The sequence below is a fragment of the Silene latifolia genome, chromosome Y (assembly GCF_048544455.1).
Source record: "Silene latifolia isolate original U9 population chromosome Y, ASM4854445v1, whole genome shotgun sequence".
Classification (NCBI taxonomy): domain Eukaryota; kingdom Viridiplantae; phylum Streptophyta; class Magnoliopsida; order Caryophyllales; family Caryophyllaceae; genus Silene; species Silene latifolia.
In genome coordinates this window covers 138,806,837-138,822,786 of record NC_133538.1, presented here as the reverse complement: position 1 = coordinate 138,822,786, position 15,950 = coordinate 138,806,837, and the positions used below count along the sequence as shown (strand labels likewise).

General features: G+C 41.9%; 1 protein-coding gene across 1 annotated transcript; it reads right to left on the bottom strand.

Moving 5' to 3' along the window:
- Window positions 1-401: 401 nt before the first annotated feature.
- LOC141629040 (uncharacterized) lies at window positions 402-938 on the bottom strand. Its single transcript, XM_074442114.1, has one exon. It carries the CDS (start codon window positions 936-938, stop codon window positions 402-404), a length of 537 nt encoding a protein of 178 aa, XP_074298215.1.
- Between the last annotated feature and the right edge of the window lie 15,012 nt (window positions 939-15,950).

The following is a 15,950-nucleotide window of genomic DNA, read 5'->3' as shown; positions in this document are numbered from 1 at the left end:
ATTGAGTGCAAGGAGATTGAATAATACTTTCAAAAGAATTTTTAATCACTCTGCGGCTGTCGATTAAAGGACATCATAAAGAATGCCTCTAAAAGATTCCCGAAGAGAACGTTCAATATTTCTAGTTCATTCACAAATTGATTTGTCATAATTAACAAATTGTCATGATATCATGCAAAATTTATCTAAAACAGACTTGATGGTTCTACAAATTTGATTAGAAGCTTTGGCGAAAATGATAGTGTCATCTGCCAAAGTAAAAAAAATGTACTTTTCTCCACCCCGGATCCAATTCTAATACCAATATCACTATAAATAATAGAGATCTTGCTAAAATTTCGGCGCACATAATAAATATATACGGTGAAAGTGGGTTTCCTTGTCGAATACCTCTAGTGGGTCTAAAGATGTTCCCGGTGTAAAGAAGCAAGCTTGCCACAAGAACAACCAGGAACAGGATCTAAACTGTCTAATGTCTCCCATAAATTCTTAACTTTGCTATAATACTCAATTAGAGAAGCATTAGACTGAGAAATAGAATTCAATTCTTGGGTTAATTGATAAATCTCCATAAAATTTGTTTGACTATACCTCTCCATGATTTCATCCCACAATTCTTTTACTATCCTGATGTACTTCAGATTCTCTCGCAGTGGCTTGTCAATAGAATTGAGTATCCATTTGAGAACCATCAAATCACAACAAATAAACTGATGATACTTCTTATCAGTGCTGGGAGGCTTGCTCAACGTGCCATTGATGAACCCGTCCTTGTTCTTTGCTGCTAACGCCATTAGAATGTCTTGTTTACAACTGAGGAAATCAGTGCCATCAAACAGAGAAGCTGTAAGCTGGGAAAATGGTAGATCAGATGAAGAAACGTAGAGAGGATCGTCATAGTATTCGTAAGGATCTGAACTTGAATTCTGATCAGGCATGATTATAGAAGATACGAAAGATTATGTGGATAATTGATGATGAACAAAGATGAAGATTTGATGAAAAAAGATGGAGATTTGATGATGAATGATGAAGATGGAAGAAATGATGCGGAAGAGTTTGATCAATTTCTTGAAAATAAAGAAGTCGATACCATGTAAAACAAACAATAGAATTGAATGTTATTGATTTTCATATTATTCAGTTATAAAGATTCTGTTGATACATACATGCTATTTATAGGATTAATTAAGCCGACATACTCCTACTTTAACTAACTAGAGTAACCTCTAACTAACTAGAGTTAATACTCTAACTAATTCTGTTTTTGTAACTAACTCGCTGTAACTATCTGCATATACTTCAATATTAAGAAATAATGACGAACTAAATAGAAAAGTGCCTGTTGGTGAATCATCAAGAATGTATTATTAGCACAATTAAAGGTAACAGTAAACAATGTAACACGGCGAGGTGTAAAAAATTAGAAATTGACTGCTCTTAAACCGCTGCGCATAATAGGTGAAGAGTTAAGAACGATTAACACCTAAGAGGGGGAGGGGGTGAATTAGGTGTACCTTTTAAAAATTTTATCCTTAACTTAGTTAATTAACTACTTTAAGCTAAGAATAAAGAAGTACAAGACTTGAGAAACTTAATTGAATGTAAGTTCACAAGAAGGTACAGCAGTTCTATGTCATAGTATAGGTGACTATGACACAGAACTTGATTAGGTACATGCGAGAAATAGCAAAGTGGAAGAACGTAAAAGTAAATGAACAAACAAACGACATTTTAAAATTTGGTTCAGCCTCTACTCCGAGGCCTACGTCCAACCGTTATTTTATTGCTTGTTTAGAAATTTACTCAAACTTACTAAACCCCTTACAATGAAAATAACTCGCCAACCTACTCCGGTTGCACTCAAACTTAAAGCTACTCCGCTTCAAGAGTTTATGGGTTCTATCTCAAGGTGTTACAGAATCTTGAATCTCAAGAGGTCACTTAACTGAACATGGAGATTACAATGAAGATCTAACACGAAAATCATGGAACAAACTCATCATGTCACAGTACAGCGAACTGATACTTGGAGGTTTTACAGCTTTTTTCGAAAACAATTTTGAAGACTTAAAATCAGAAAAACGTTTTGCAAACACTTGAAGAACAAAGCTTTAAATGCACAAATGATTTGCAAGGTTTTTACAATAAATGCTTTGGAAGTCTTGAGAAATAAATGTGACTAAGACACTCTATTTATAGTGGATTTAGTCTTAGGTAAGTACACTTTGAAAAATTAAATCCAATATTAAAATGATAGCTTTGAGTGATGGTTAGTGTTAGACTTATAGGCTTGGGGCTTAAGAAATCAAAAAACTTAAGCTTCTACACTCAACATGTGACAATTTACCAAAATGTCAAAAAACTTTTCTTACTTTAGAAGTTTGACAAGTCCTTTTTGCCATTTTAGTAAAAGGTGTTTGCACAAATCTAGAGGCTTAGACAAGTGGGCTTGTGACTCCAAAATTTCAGATTATTTTCAAGCTTTTGAAAATTCAAATGTTTAAGGTTTAAAGTTTGCAAAGTTTTGACACTTAAAAACATTTGGTCGAAAATTCCTCCTCCGTATGATAGTACCGAAAACCACAAAGATCAAACGTGACCGTTGCATGGTTTTGCCATTACTTGACTTAAATGAGAATGTACACTTACTCTTACATATGTCGACTAAGGCTTGGAAAATATCATTGTCTTGACTTCCTTGATTAGCTTGATCATCTTGAATCATTGTTGAAAGTCCATTTGATTTCTTCATTCACTAATTATTTCAACTAAGAGCAAACAATCAAATAACAAAGGGACTTGGCATCATCAATCCAATGTGTTCTAACAAATTTCCCCTTTGATGATGACAAGTCCAAAAATGTGTGATATTCCCCTTAGCCCATGGTTAGTCGGTCTTTGGTCAATTTCAACATAAACATAATTAATAAACATGATCAAGGTAGTCGAAAGGTGCAACATGCTTGGCCAAAGTAAAACATCTAATCATGGAAGCTAAGACATAATTAAGGTGGACGTTAGCCTAAGAGTTAGAAGATCACACATAGCATAATTAAACTACTTCCTCCTCTTGACATCGTCAAGGAGGATAAAACATGTCCAAAAGTCAAGCAACACGATTTAAACACACACAAATAGTTCAAGCAAGAGAAAAACAAACATCCAAAAGTGCAAGAGAGTGTCTTTTAAAAAACAACAAAGAGCCAAAGTTCATAAGGGGAGACGGGTTAAAGAGGCATGAGCTTAGGAGGCATTCTGAAGACGTTCAAGTAGATCTTCATTCATAGTGCGAAGATCACCGACTTCATCCCTTAACTTGGCCTGTTCTTTGACCAACCAATTCACAATTCCAAGGAGTTCATCCAACTTTGCTAGCACCACACCCATTTCAACGGTAGAACCCGTTGTAGAACCCGATTCTTCTTCCTTTCCAATTTTCCATTCTTAATCTCCAAGCTCATCCGAGAAAGAAGGCCCGGTGTCATTTCATCACTCAATTTCTCAATTGCAGGGCTTCCTTTCAACACTAACCCCTCCCTCATAAAGATGATCGAGAGCCACATACCATAAGGAACCACGGCATTTTTGTCAAAGTTGCCGCTTTGGAACTCAGTGGACATCTCAAGAATTCGGTGAAACATAAGGCGAGGAAGGTTAATGGGTTTGTGCTTGACAATGTGATGAATCAGGAGCATGTCAAGGAGAGAACATCTCCCACGGCTATTGTTGGAAAAGAAAGGTTGCAAAAAACAAAAAGATGAACCGGATGGGTGCGGTTAATTCAAAGGCATATATGTTGGTAGGGCCATCGTCATCATGAGGTCGAAGAACCTTCATGACCTGGGTAGAGGTAACCTCATCAACTTCACCCCAATCACGTTTGGGGAAGGAGGTAAGCCCGACATCACATATGTCCAGATGGGCAGCAAGTTGGTTGATTGTAAGGATAAAGGGTTTCTGATTTATAAAGGCAGAGAGAGTTCCAGATTCAACATCTACTTTGACTGTTGCATAGAATTGGATGATTTCGGACAAGTACATGGGACTATATTTGTCCAACAAATTCACCCAACCCTGTGCATACATAGCCTCTTTGAAGTATTTGAAAGTAAGAGAGGTGTCATACCAGGACTTGTTATAACGCCTTCCACTGTGGAAGCAACAAATCAGCATACCGTGGCATATCTTGAAGATCTCCTCCGGGAGATCGAGAGAACTGAGATGGTTGAGGATGTCATTCTTGAATGATTCGGCATAAGGAGCAATAACAAGGTCCATGCATATGTTGAGAGGAACCTTCTCTTCAATGATCTCATTCTCATCTATGCTCGGCAAATCCCGATGATAACGAGCCCTTTTGGGTGCTTTGGTTTTTGATCCGGATCCCCTTTTTCTTTGAGTGACCTTGGGTTTTGGAGGGGATGCCTCCGGTGTCACATCCTCATCATCATCACCGAATATTTCAAGCATCTTTCGCTTGGACCGGGTTCGTGATGCGGGTTTTGAAAATAATGGGTCAAGCCCATCATCAAACACCACTGTGTCATCATCATGATCCTCAACATCAACAACTACTTCATCAATTTTTTCAGCATTGGAATTGATTTCCCGTTCAAAAGTGGAAGCCACCGTTGCATCAATCTCACTCCTCTCATCCTTCTCTAAAGTTTCACTCACCAAATCTTTTAAGAGCACATCATCATCATTCTTTTCAACTACAACATCACTATCCTCCTTCCTTTCCTTTTCGTTTGAATCCCCTTCATTCTCATTTAATTTTTCTTTTTCTCCCTCTGATTTTGCTTCACTTTCTTTTTCTTTGTTTCCCTCTAATTTTTCCTCACTTTCTTTTGATTGCTCTTTATCTCCCTCTGATTTTTCCTCACTTTCTTTTGATTTTTCTTTACTTTATTTTCCCTCTTTTGATTTCTCACTTCCAAGTTCCCCCTCTTTCATCTCACTTGATTGATCTTTCTTTTCATTTGTTTCAGCAACATCACTTGATTTTCGAATGTCTTCATCCTTTTTGGTTGCCTTAGAACCGGAGTCCTCTTCATCGATGTCAATGTCCACTTCAGCATCTAGTTGGAGAGAGATAGGAGGATTCCTACTTCTTCCTCCTCTGCCACGACCACCGCCCCTTTTGGCGGTTGTCTTCTTTCGTGCAACGGTTGGTTTGGCAGTGGCAGAGATTTCATTTGGTTTGGCAGCGGCTTTGGGAGCCATCTTTTTCTTGGCAATGTATTTTGGATTGAAAGTATTTCTGAGTTGAAGAACTTCCTTTGAAAATCTTGGAGGCATTTTTAAGAGAGTGGAAAGGGAAATGGTTTTGACGATTTTGGGAATCCGAAAAAGGTGAGGGTTGGTTTTTGTTTAGTGGGTAATAGGGTGTGTTAGTGGAAACAAGGAAGTAAATGAGGGGTTGGTGTAATTAATCAAGGTGAGAGGATGGTTGAGTGTTGAGAGAGTGAGGCTAGGGTGTAGGCTTTTAGGAGTGATGGGACATAAAGTAATTTGGGAAGCTCAATGCAAAAAACAACTCAAGTGCACATAGACAATTGTTAATTTCATTTTGTTCGACATATGCATGCATTTTAACCATATTGACTGAAATTTAATTACACGTAAATCCTCCTTCTAATCAATCATTGGAAAAAGTAATCTAATTTAGCGGTATGTCACCCAATAAACCAATTTCCGACCGAAGTCTTTCGAATTGTTCTCTTTCTAACGGTTTTGTAAGAATGTCCGTAATTTGATTTTCCGTTTTACAAAAGCTTAGACAAATATTACCTTTCTCAACTTGATCACGTAGAAAATGATGTTGTATGTCGATGTGTTTAGTTCATGAGTGTTGTATAGGATTCTTTGATATATTAATTGCACTAGTGTTGTCACAAAATATAGGGGTAGTCTCGAAAATAAGGCCATAATCATGCAGTTGTTGACGTACCCAAAGAATTTGTGCACAACATAGAGCGGCACTCACATATTCGCTTTCGACCGTGGACAATGCAACGGTGTTTTGCTTCTTCGAAGCCCATGAAATGAGACACGGTCCTAGGAAAGTAGCAATGCCCGAGGTGCTTTTCCTATCTAATGTATCACCGGCATAGTCCGCATCCGAAAAACCTACAAGATCAAGTTCGTAGTGAGTTGGGTACCAAAGATATAGCCCTTGTGTTCCAATCAAATACCTAAAAATCCGTTTGACGGCTTTGAAATGAGATTCTTTAGGATTTGCTTGGAAACGGGCACAAGCACACACACTAAATTGTATGTCGGGTCGACTAGCGGTTAAGTAAAGTAAGGAACCGATCATACCTCGATATACATTTTCACTAATGCTCTTACCGTTTTCGTCTTTGTCAAGCTTGACTTTAGACACCATTGGTGTAGGCATAGGATTAGAATTAGTCAACCCAAACTTACTTAGCATTTCTTTGAAGTACTTTTGTTGGTGAATCATCGTTCCATTCTCACATTGTTTGATTTGAAGACCAAGAAAGAATCCAAGTTCTCCCATCATACTCATTTCAAATTCCGAAGTCATCAAATCAGAAAAGTACTTATAAAGAACATTGTTAGTTGCACCAAAAATAATGTCATCGACATATACTTGCACAAGCAACAGTTCATCTCCTTGTGACTTGATAAACAACGTTTTATCCACGGACCCACGTATGAAACCGTTTTCCAATAGAAACTTTGAAAGCCTATCATACCAAGCCCTAGGAGCCTGTTTTAAACCATAGAGTGCTTTATCTAGTTTAAAAACGTGGTTGGGAAACTCGTTGTTTATAAAGCCCGGAGGTTGTTCAACGAACACTTCTTCATCAAGGTATTGTGGACAGCGGGCCGCCCACGGGGGCGCTTGGGAGTGAAGGGGCTCGAAAACAAGCGTTTGCATTTTGTATGGAGTCGCCACCAATTTTTATGGGAAATTGGAACCGTTCGAATACCTCGTGTCATGTCAAGACACAAAGTAGTGACATGAACACTAAGCAATCGTTACCCTTAGCATTCTATGTCTAGAATGACTCTCGTGGATGCCAATGAACACGGGTGCTCACGGAGATCTGGAGTAAGGGGTGAGGGTACGTATTAGGAAGCTCTTTTGATCGAACACCTAATCCCGCCCGCCTCGATAGCGGCCTCTACTAATGATTAGGGAAGTTATTCGTACTCGATATATCGTCGGCTATATGCATGCAATGCAACATCCATAGATTAATCCTAACATGTGAAAATTAGACTAAGTCGGTTGACAATTAATTAGGCAAACAATTGACGTCGAAGTTGAGATTAAATGTTCAATTACATGTGGAAACATACAAATGAACACAAAGCAATAATTACAATGAATATAAATTACAATAATGGAAATTACATTAATTACATTGGATAAGGCGATTTATGTCGAAAATACCTTTAAAACGGACAATTTGAGAAAAAGGAATAAAAGAATAAAGTAACAAATTAACGAACAGGAATTAGCGATAATACGAATATTAGTTGATTGATACGTAAACTAATTAATATAGGTCAAGGCAGAAAAGGAGTTCAGGGACGAAGTCGTCTGGAACAGCGCGAAGAGACATCGCGCCCTTTGGAAGAGGCGCGATTCTTTGCGTCTGTTCCAAGGACGAATTCTCATCAGTTTAAATCGCAATTGTTAATGTCAGTTGATGAATTTAATGAATCGATTCAATTATTTACTCGGATGAAAGTGATTAGCATGTTATTTACATATGATTGATGGTTATGAAAACAATAAACATGAATGAGACGGAAATAAACGGATTAAACATGTGAAGGGTCGATGTTAATGAACGAACCAATCAAGCGAATAATTAACTAAAACATGATGAATTGATGGCGGATTAACAATGAACATGGTGAAAAATATATCAACAATGAATCCCAGAAACTCAACATGAACGAATTGAATCCCTAAAACTCGAATTGAATATTATTAGTGACGAAAACCCGCAAATATGAATTACTTGGGATTTAAGTCGGATTAGATGAATTAAACATGTGAATGAATGATGAAATATATGATACAATATACATGCTAATTATTATGATTTTATGACGGAGAATTAATGACGAACAAACAAAACAAATAAATTTGATACGAATTGCGAGAGGACGGAGGAAGAAGAAAAGAAGCGAGAACTGCATGCGGCCTCACGAAGAGGCGCAGCAGGTGCTGCGCGCTCCTTGAAGAGGCGCAGCGATTGCTGCGTCTTTTCTCGACGTCTGCTCTCGGAAATCCGCAAAAAAACAGGTTTTAAAGACGGTTTTTAGAAATCGGTTTTAATGGTATTTTCGACATAAACCTTACAATTGTTATACAATAATCAAAATACAATAAATAAAAGAGAGATTAATACACCCTCAGACTTACATGTTGACGGAACGAGAAGAACTAAGAAGATCGATTAGTGATGCTCGACGCGAATGCAAGGAAAGAGTGCCCTCGAAAGAGGAAAACGATTTAACAAGATTGATTAATTAGATTGATTGAGTGTAGTGGTCAAATTGGTCGGTCATGCAACGGAGAGGCTGGTACCCGGAAAGATCCGAGCTTACGTGGTCGGAAGTCCAAGCACGTAGGCGCCAATTAGTAAGAACAAAGTCTAGAATGCAAAGGGAGAAGAGAAGGGCGGACACTCGCGTGAGAAATATGAGGAACGAAAGCTCCTATTTATACTAATCACGTGAAGGAATAGGGTTTCGGAGACTCTTTGGAAGTGAATCTCGGAAAGATATAAAAAAGATACGTAAATCATGCAAAGAAGGGCACGGGAAGAGGCGCAGCAGCCCATCGTCTCTTGGAAGAGGCGCAGCAGTGCCGCGCTGTTCCCGGGGGTTTCCTCCCGCTAAGAAAGATTTCCGCGTTTTAGTTATGGTAGGACGGATTTAATTTGATTATCTTTTGAATATTACGGGATATTATTTGCCAAAAGATAAAATTTGATGAATATGGAATAGAAATATCCTAACATTCCAAACATTCCGACTCGGGTTTTAACAAATATCGAAAAATGGAGACGGTTTTTGACCCGGACTCCGAATGTACTCTAATTACGGCCAAAACGACCGTATCGGCACGTAGATGACAACTAAGAGGTTGACATTTATATTTGAGCAATCACTTGACGATAATCTTACGAATCGTCTCACTAATCGTTCCGCGAATCAAACATGCGGCCCAATCATCACCGGGTGGTTTGCGAGGGTGCGAAACGAGGTGTCTACAGAGCCCCCACTTTGACTGAGGCTTGGACAAGGCGAAAGTCAAAGTATAGCCATCAGGTCAATCGAAGATTACAACCTGACGACTATGGCGACGCGAGGCGGCTCAAGGGGTCTGAGCCAAGGACCTGTCGTCGGGAACATTTTAGAGTCTGTCGACTATCGGGGAGGGTCGTTTAAAGTCCATTAGACTACGTAAGGAGGCTCGCCAGCCATAAGAAGAGACCATACCTGAGACTTCTTCCTCGAGATGCTTTCGGAGGTGCATAGGAGCTAAGGTTAAGACCTAAAGGTTATATATGAATGTGCTAGGGTGTGGGACCCTAAAGGAAAGCATTGACGAGGAAGGAGGCCAAATATGAGTTCGACCTAAAGGTAACTAAGGTTTGGGTATAGGAACTTCGGAGAACGACACCTGTCGAACTCCGCGGGAAACAAGAAATATTGAAAGCGGCGGACGTTGGTAGAAATCTGGGGGGAATCCGCTTGCGTCGGTCTCGAGCGAATTCTGGCGAAATTTGGAAGTTGAATCTGCTTGCGTCGGTCTCAAGCGAACTCTTGTTGGGGAATATGTCGACGACTAGGAACATCTTGATCGTCGGGGAAAGTCTTGAGTGAGCAGTACTGCAAAATACCACTGCGCTGGATAAAATGATTTGACGACTAGGAACATCTTAATCGTCATGGAAGAAAGTCTCGAGTGAGCAGTACTGCGAAATACTACTGCGCCAGACAAAATGGTTGAGCAATACTGCGAAATATCACAAGGGATCGAGGAGATGGTGTGGCCGGAGACTGGCATGAGGGCGGATTCGGCCGAGGCGAGGAGGTTGATCGGCCGGAACTTGTCGCCGAAGGTCATGTTGCGTGCGGGTTTGGTACCCAGACCTATGTTCGAGATTACTTTGCGGGAAGACCCCGTTATCGGTGGTGATCGATGGGAGGGAGACGGCTCCTCCTCCTTGTACACCGAGCGAGGGCTCGTCTCGTGGCTTTGGTGGTTCTTGTCTTCGATTTACCTCGGAGACAAGGGTGAGAGGTCACGTCGACGAAGCTTCCCCCTTTCTTTCGACCCGAGTTCCTTAGGGCGTTGGGACTGGTCATCACTGGTTTTGCGGTCCTCATCCGCTTTATGAGGGCCATGGTTCGCCCGAGAGATGATGGAGAAGGGGACTTCTCCCGGCGCCGTCGGACCGGGCCGCCGTTGGAGGTATGAACCTTCCTTTAGATCAACGTAAATTCCTTTCTTTTATCAAAGATCGAAAGATCGTCATTGACTATTCTGTTTTTACAGGCGTGGGTGTACTCTTACTTTCCGGACCTCGCGCCCAAGAGGACGGAGCCGTTGGAGAGGGCCTATCCCGTGGTGAGGGATTGGGTCATGTGCCGGACGAAGAGCAAGCGCTCTTCTCACAATGTCTACCGGCGGGATGTGAACGCCCTTCACCGAGCAAAATGAGTATCCCATTTGTATTCATTCACATCTTCTCATATTTTGTTTTCAATTGATCATAGGCATGACCTTTGCCTTCATATTGTCACAATGGGTGCCTGGACCTTGGGCGGAGTATGCTGGAGCGCCTCCCTTTGTTGCCGAGACCCTTCGTCCTAGGAGTTCGAGTCGGCTCTGTTGTGGACGTCGATGGGTCTGTATGGTATCCGGGCGAGCGGTTAGCTCGTCGGTGCTTTCGGGCGCGTTGACGGTTCCCGTCGATCCTCCTAGGACGATGTTTAGGAGCCTTCGAGGCCGAGAGGGAGGCGGACCTGGCCGGTGCCGTGGCGGCGACCTTTTTCTCCCCGAGGAGGATTACTCGGCGTTCCTTTACGGGAGGTTGGCCTATTGGCCGGTAGTGGTGAGTATCCTTTGTTTTCTTGTTGATTTGATTTTGAAAATTACGACGAAGGATCATCGATTAACGAGGGTTGTTTTGTTCTTGTAGGAGGTTGAGGCGGCGGGCATCGAGCCCCCAGTACCCCGAGACCCTCGAGTACACCGACGCTCTTTGGGAGGACGACGATCTCGAGTTACGTGACTTTGACGTAGCCGTGACGGATCTTGGCCTGGATGACTGGCGATCATCGATTCGGAGGGTGAGCTCCCATTTTGCATAGTTTTCGTGTAAGAACACGTTTGATCGAATTTGTTTAATTTGCTGAGAATTTCCTTTTGAAATGCAGGTCGCGCCATCTCGGTTCGTGGCACTATGGAGGGTGGCCAACCGGCTACGAGCTACGGCCATTGAGGCACTCGTCGGTGGCCGAGGTCGTCAGGTATGAACCTTTGTGCCCATTTTTCGATCTTCTCTTTTTTTTTTTGAGTTTTGGTTTTCCAATTGAGTTGATTGACGTGAGCCAATTCGTTGCTGTTTGCAGGGTGACCGCGAGTCAGGACGAGAGTTGGCCCAGGCTCGGGAGGAGACGGCTCGCTTGTCGAGGGAGCTCGAGTTTCGGGATGCCGAGATCGCCGCTCGATGGCGAGAGTTCTTTGAGTTGGAGGGTGCCCAGCAGTAGCTTGTGTAGTTTTGTAGATTTGTACATTTTGATTTTGAAACATTTTTGGACTTGGTTTGGGGCGCAAGCCCCCAGTTTTCTTGGATTTGATTTGGTCGGGGCGCAAGCCCCCAGTTTGCTTGTACATTTGGACTTGTTCGGGCGCGAGCCCCCTTTTGTATATATGATGGCCTGAGTGCCTTTGCTTTGGGGTTGTTTGTTTGTACCGCAGTTAGTTCTTGAACAGTTTGGTAGATAACGGTTTATGCCGTTATCTTTTAAAAATTACATGGAAAATCACGCGATTCACACATTTTATATACATATAAGGCCTTTAATTAGCGCACAATGAGACTCAAAAGAAACGCAAAAATGCAAAAATTTTGCCGGAAATGAAATGACAAATGACCGGACGGTAGGGAGGGTTACCCCCGAAAAAAAAGAAAAATAGAAATTCATAAGTTAGAAAATGTAGCAAAAGAAATTAAGAAAATGAAATAAATATATGAAAGTTTGAATAATAAAAAGAATTAAATGGACAATTAAATACACAAATGTGATAAAATGGCGAAAATGTCAATGTCGCCTCGAAATGCGTGCCCGCGAAATTAGGAAATCCCAAAACATGGTAAACTTCCGTAGTTTACCAAAATAAAATCCCATAGGAATAGGAAATCACGCGTGTTATAGAATTAGGAAAGATCCAAACGCGAAATCACAGAGTGAGCACTGGGAAGAGGCGCGCACACACCGTCCCTTTGAAGAGGCGCAGCAGTGCCGCGCCTGTTCCCGAGAGGGGTTTATTCTGACGGATTTTGGAAACAACAAATTAGTATAAATAGAAAGCGCAGAAGCTTTGAATCATATAATTCTTCCGTCTTTTCTTCGTCGCTTCTCCTAAAACTCCTAAAATAAATTTTCAAGAGAAAATTATCATCATGAATACTTTAGAGGTTCGCTTGAAGGAATGGACTAATGAGTTTTCGAACATGGAAAAGCACGACATGGGTGCTTATAATCTTGGGTCTTTATTGAGTTTGAAACTCATCAAGGTGGTGAAACCGTTCTTAGATGCTTGCCTTGATTATTGGGATCCAAATTATCACGTGTTCGCCTTTCCGGGAGGTGATATTTGTCCTTTTCCTTTTAGGAGGAAATTGCTTGCTATTGGCGGGTGGGACCCCGAACACTTACCCGCCATTCCTTCTACTTGCTCAAGGGTATAAGAGTAAGTTCGAGATTTGCTTGACCGACTAGACTCGAGGTAGATCGTCTTGTTACCCCAAAAGGCGTGCGGATGTTGGATTTTATAGACCGATTCATCAACAGGGCCGACCCTACTATCTCGTATGTTGCTAGAAGGAGAGCATTTGGCTTCTGTTTGTTGCATGTGTATGTCTTTCGGGGACATGTTGATGAGGACTTGAGAGGTGATCTCGCCTTTTGAGCCTTATTGAGCAAATGGAGTCGCGCAGAGCCCGACTTATGCTCTGCTTAGGGAGATCATTTTGGGTTTGGATAATAGGAAATCCAACCGTGATCTGCCGTTCTTGGGAAGTCCCGTTATCCTACAGGTAAAAGACATCTTCTTTTTCTCTTTTTTTCGTTTTTTTTTTTTTTTTTTTTTTTTTTTTGGTGTCTAATACCGTCTTGGTAGGTTTGGCTCATGGAACGCTCCGATTGCTTGAGCCCCCGGTTCATGCACTTTCCTATCATGCCCGTATGATTTCGATGAGGACACTACTGTACATGGTGGACTTCACCCGGTCTGACTATTGGAAGAACAAGTCAAGACGATGACGGCCCTTTGATCGGGTGGGTTGTACCGTGGTGGCACCTCAAGTCTCCACCGGGGTGTCTTCTTTGGATCCTACTAGGTCCGTGCGCATCCCCGGGATTGGAGTTTATGGTGTGCATCTTTCCCGAGAGGTTGATGAGGCAAGTTGGGTTGAAGCGAGATGATCCCTAGGCTTGACACCGTCCCAGACCGCCATGGCGTTGACTACCGAGAGCCGAAGAGAGTGGGCTATGAAATGGGCCCAGAGAAACATGTGGTTCCTGAGCTTCTCCTCCAATGCTTTGTGGGTGTCGGACTCTTATCGAGGTGGAGGAAGGCCGCAACTTCGGAAGAGCGCGAAGATCGAGGAAGCGCGAGCCCGTTGATTACAAGGTGCGCGATGGAGAGAAAGAGAAAGAGAAGCATCTGACCGAAGGAGAAGAAGAAGCCGGCTTTCAAGTCATTCATCCTTCAAGAAATCAAAGATTACTCCCGCCATGGAGATGGTGGTTGACAAGAACGGGAGAGTCGGGCCTCGAGAAAGACCGTTGGTGATTAGGTCTGAAGTGGCGCAAGAGCGCCCGGCTCGAGGTCGTGACAAGAAATATGACAAGAACGACAAGGGCAAGGGAAAGATGGAGGAATAGCCCAAGTCTTATTATTATTATTAGATTATTATTATTATTTGTTGTAATAAAAAGGGGATTTTTAGAATCCTAGCCTATCTATTTTTATTATTTGTCGTACTATTATTATTAGAAATTGAATGAAATAAAAGGTTAAATGGTTATGAAACCGTTGGCATTTTCTTTAATTATTCTTGTCGAATTTCAGATGCGACGCAAATGTCCTTCTATTTACATTTATTTTATATATAATGGCGGGTTGAATCCCGTGAAGGATTGCCTACGTATTCACTTAAAAAAGTGAAATCAAACCCTTGCGCGTAGTTCGAGTAAATGTAAAAGAATAATTGTTCGAAGCAAGAGCTTGTAATGAACATAGAAAATAAGCATGAGCTTTGCTTACTCGGGAGGTGCGAATTTAGTTTGTTTGATGATATGAGGATGACAAGTTTGCCAAGATGCAAGAGCATAGTGACATTCAAATGGGCCAGGGGCCGCTTATTTAGTGCCACAAGAGCGACACTTAGGCTTACGCGAGGCGCGTTTTTTGTTCTATCCTAGGCATAGTATCGTTTCAGTTGGTCGAGATTTGTGGGGTTTGAAAACTCATTCCCATCTAGGTCTGTAATTCTAACCGCACCCCCTGGGAGTATGGATTTGACTAGATATGGTCCGGCCCAATTAGGTTTGAATTTCCCTCTCGGGTCGACAGGTAAAAGAGCTCTAACCGATTTGAGAACTAAATCTCCTTCTTTGATGTTTCTTGGCCTAACCCTCTTGTTGAAAGCTCGTTTGATACGTGCTTGATATGTTTGGACATTATGTAAGGCACGTAGCCTACGTTCATCCAAGAGGATGAGTTCTTCGTATCTGTCCCTTTTCCAATCGGCCTCCGGGATTTGACTTTCTAGTAGAATACGCAAGGATGGTATTTCTAGCTCAACTGGTTGTACGGCTTCCATGCCGTAGGTCAAATAGAAAGGAGTAGCCCCAGTGGGCGTCCCCGACGATGTACGATACCCCATAAAGCAAAGGGTATTTTGCTTGGCCAATCTCTATAATTGTCAGTCATCTTCTTGAGGATCGTGACGACATTTTTGTTAGCCGCCTCTACCGCGCCGTTAGTCTGTGGTCGATAGGGCGAGGAGTGATGATGCTTGATCTTGTACTTGGCTAGCAACTGTTCGGTTTCGGCTTGGAAGTGGGACCCATTATCGCTAATGATTTCATGTGGGCAACCATATCGACAGATGATGTTGTTTTGTATGAACTTGGCTACATTTTTGGCCGTGAGAGCGGTGTAGGAAGCCGCTTCTACCCATTTCGTGAAGTAGTCAATTGCTACTAGGATGAAACAAAGGACCTCCTGTTCCTGCCGGGGTTATTTTCCCAATTATGTCAATTCCCCATGCGGAGAATGGCCAAGGAGATGTCATCGTATAGAGCAACGAAGGAGGGACATGTTGTACGTTCCCGAAGATTTGACAGTTGTGGCAATGCCTCACATATTTGATGCAATCGGATTCCATTGTGGTCCAATAGTACCCTAGACGTGTGATTTTCTTTGCCATCATAGGTCCGCTCATGTGAGGGCCGCATTCTCCATTGTGGACTTCTTCCATTACCTTTCGTGCCTGTGAATGATCAAGGCAACGTAGGACTACACCAAGAGGTGTTCTTTTGTACAATTCTCCTTGCATTAGGATGTATTGGGAAGCTAGTAGGCGTATAGCTCGTTGTCCTCTTTTGTCCATTTCTGGCGGATAGGTACCGTTAAGCTTGAAATTTAG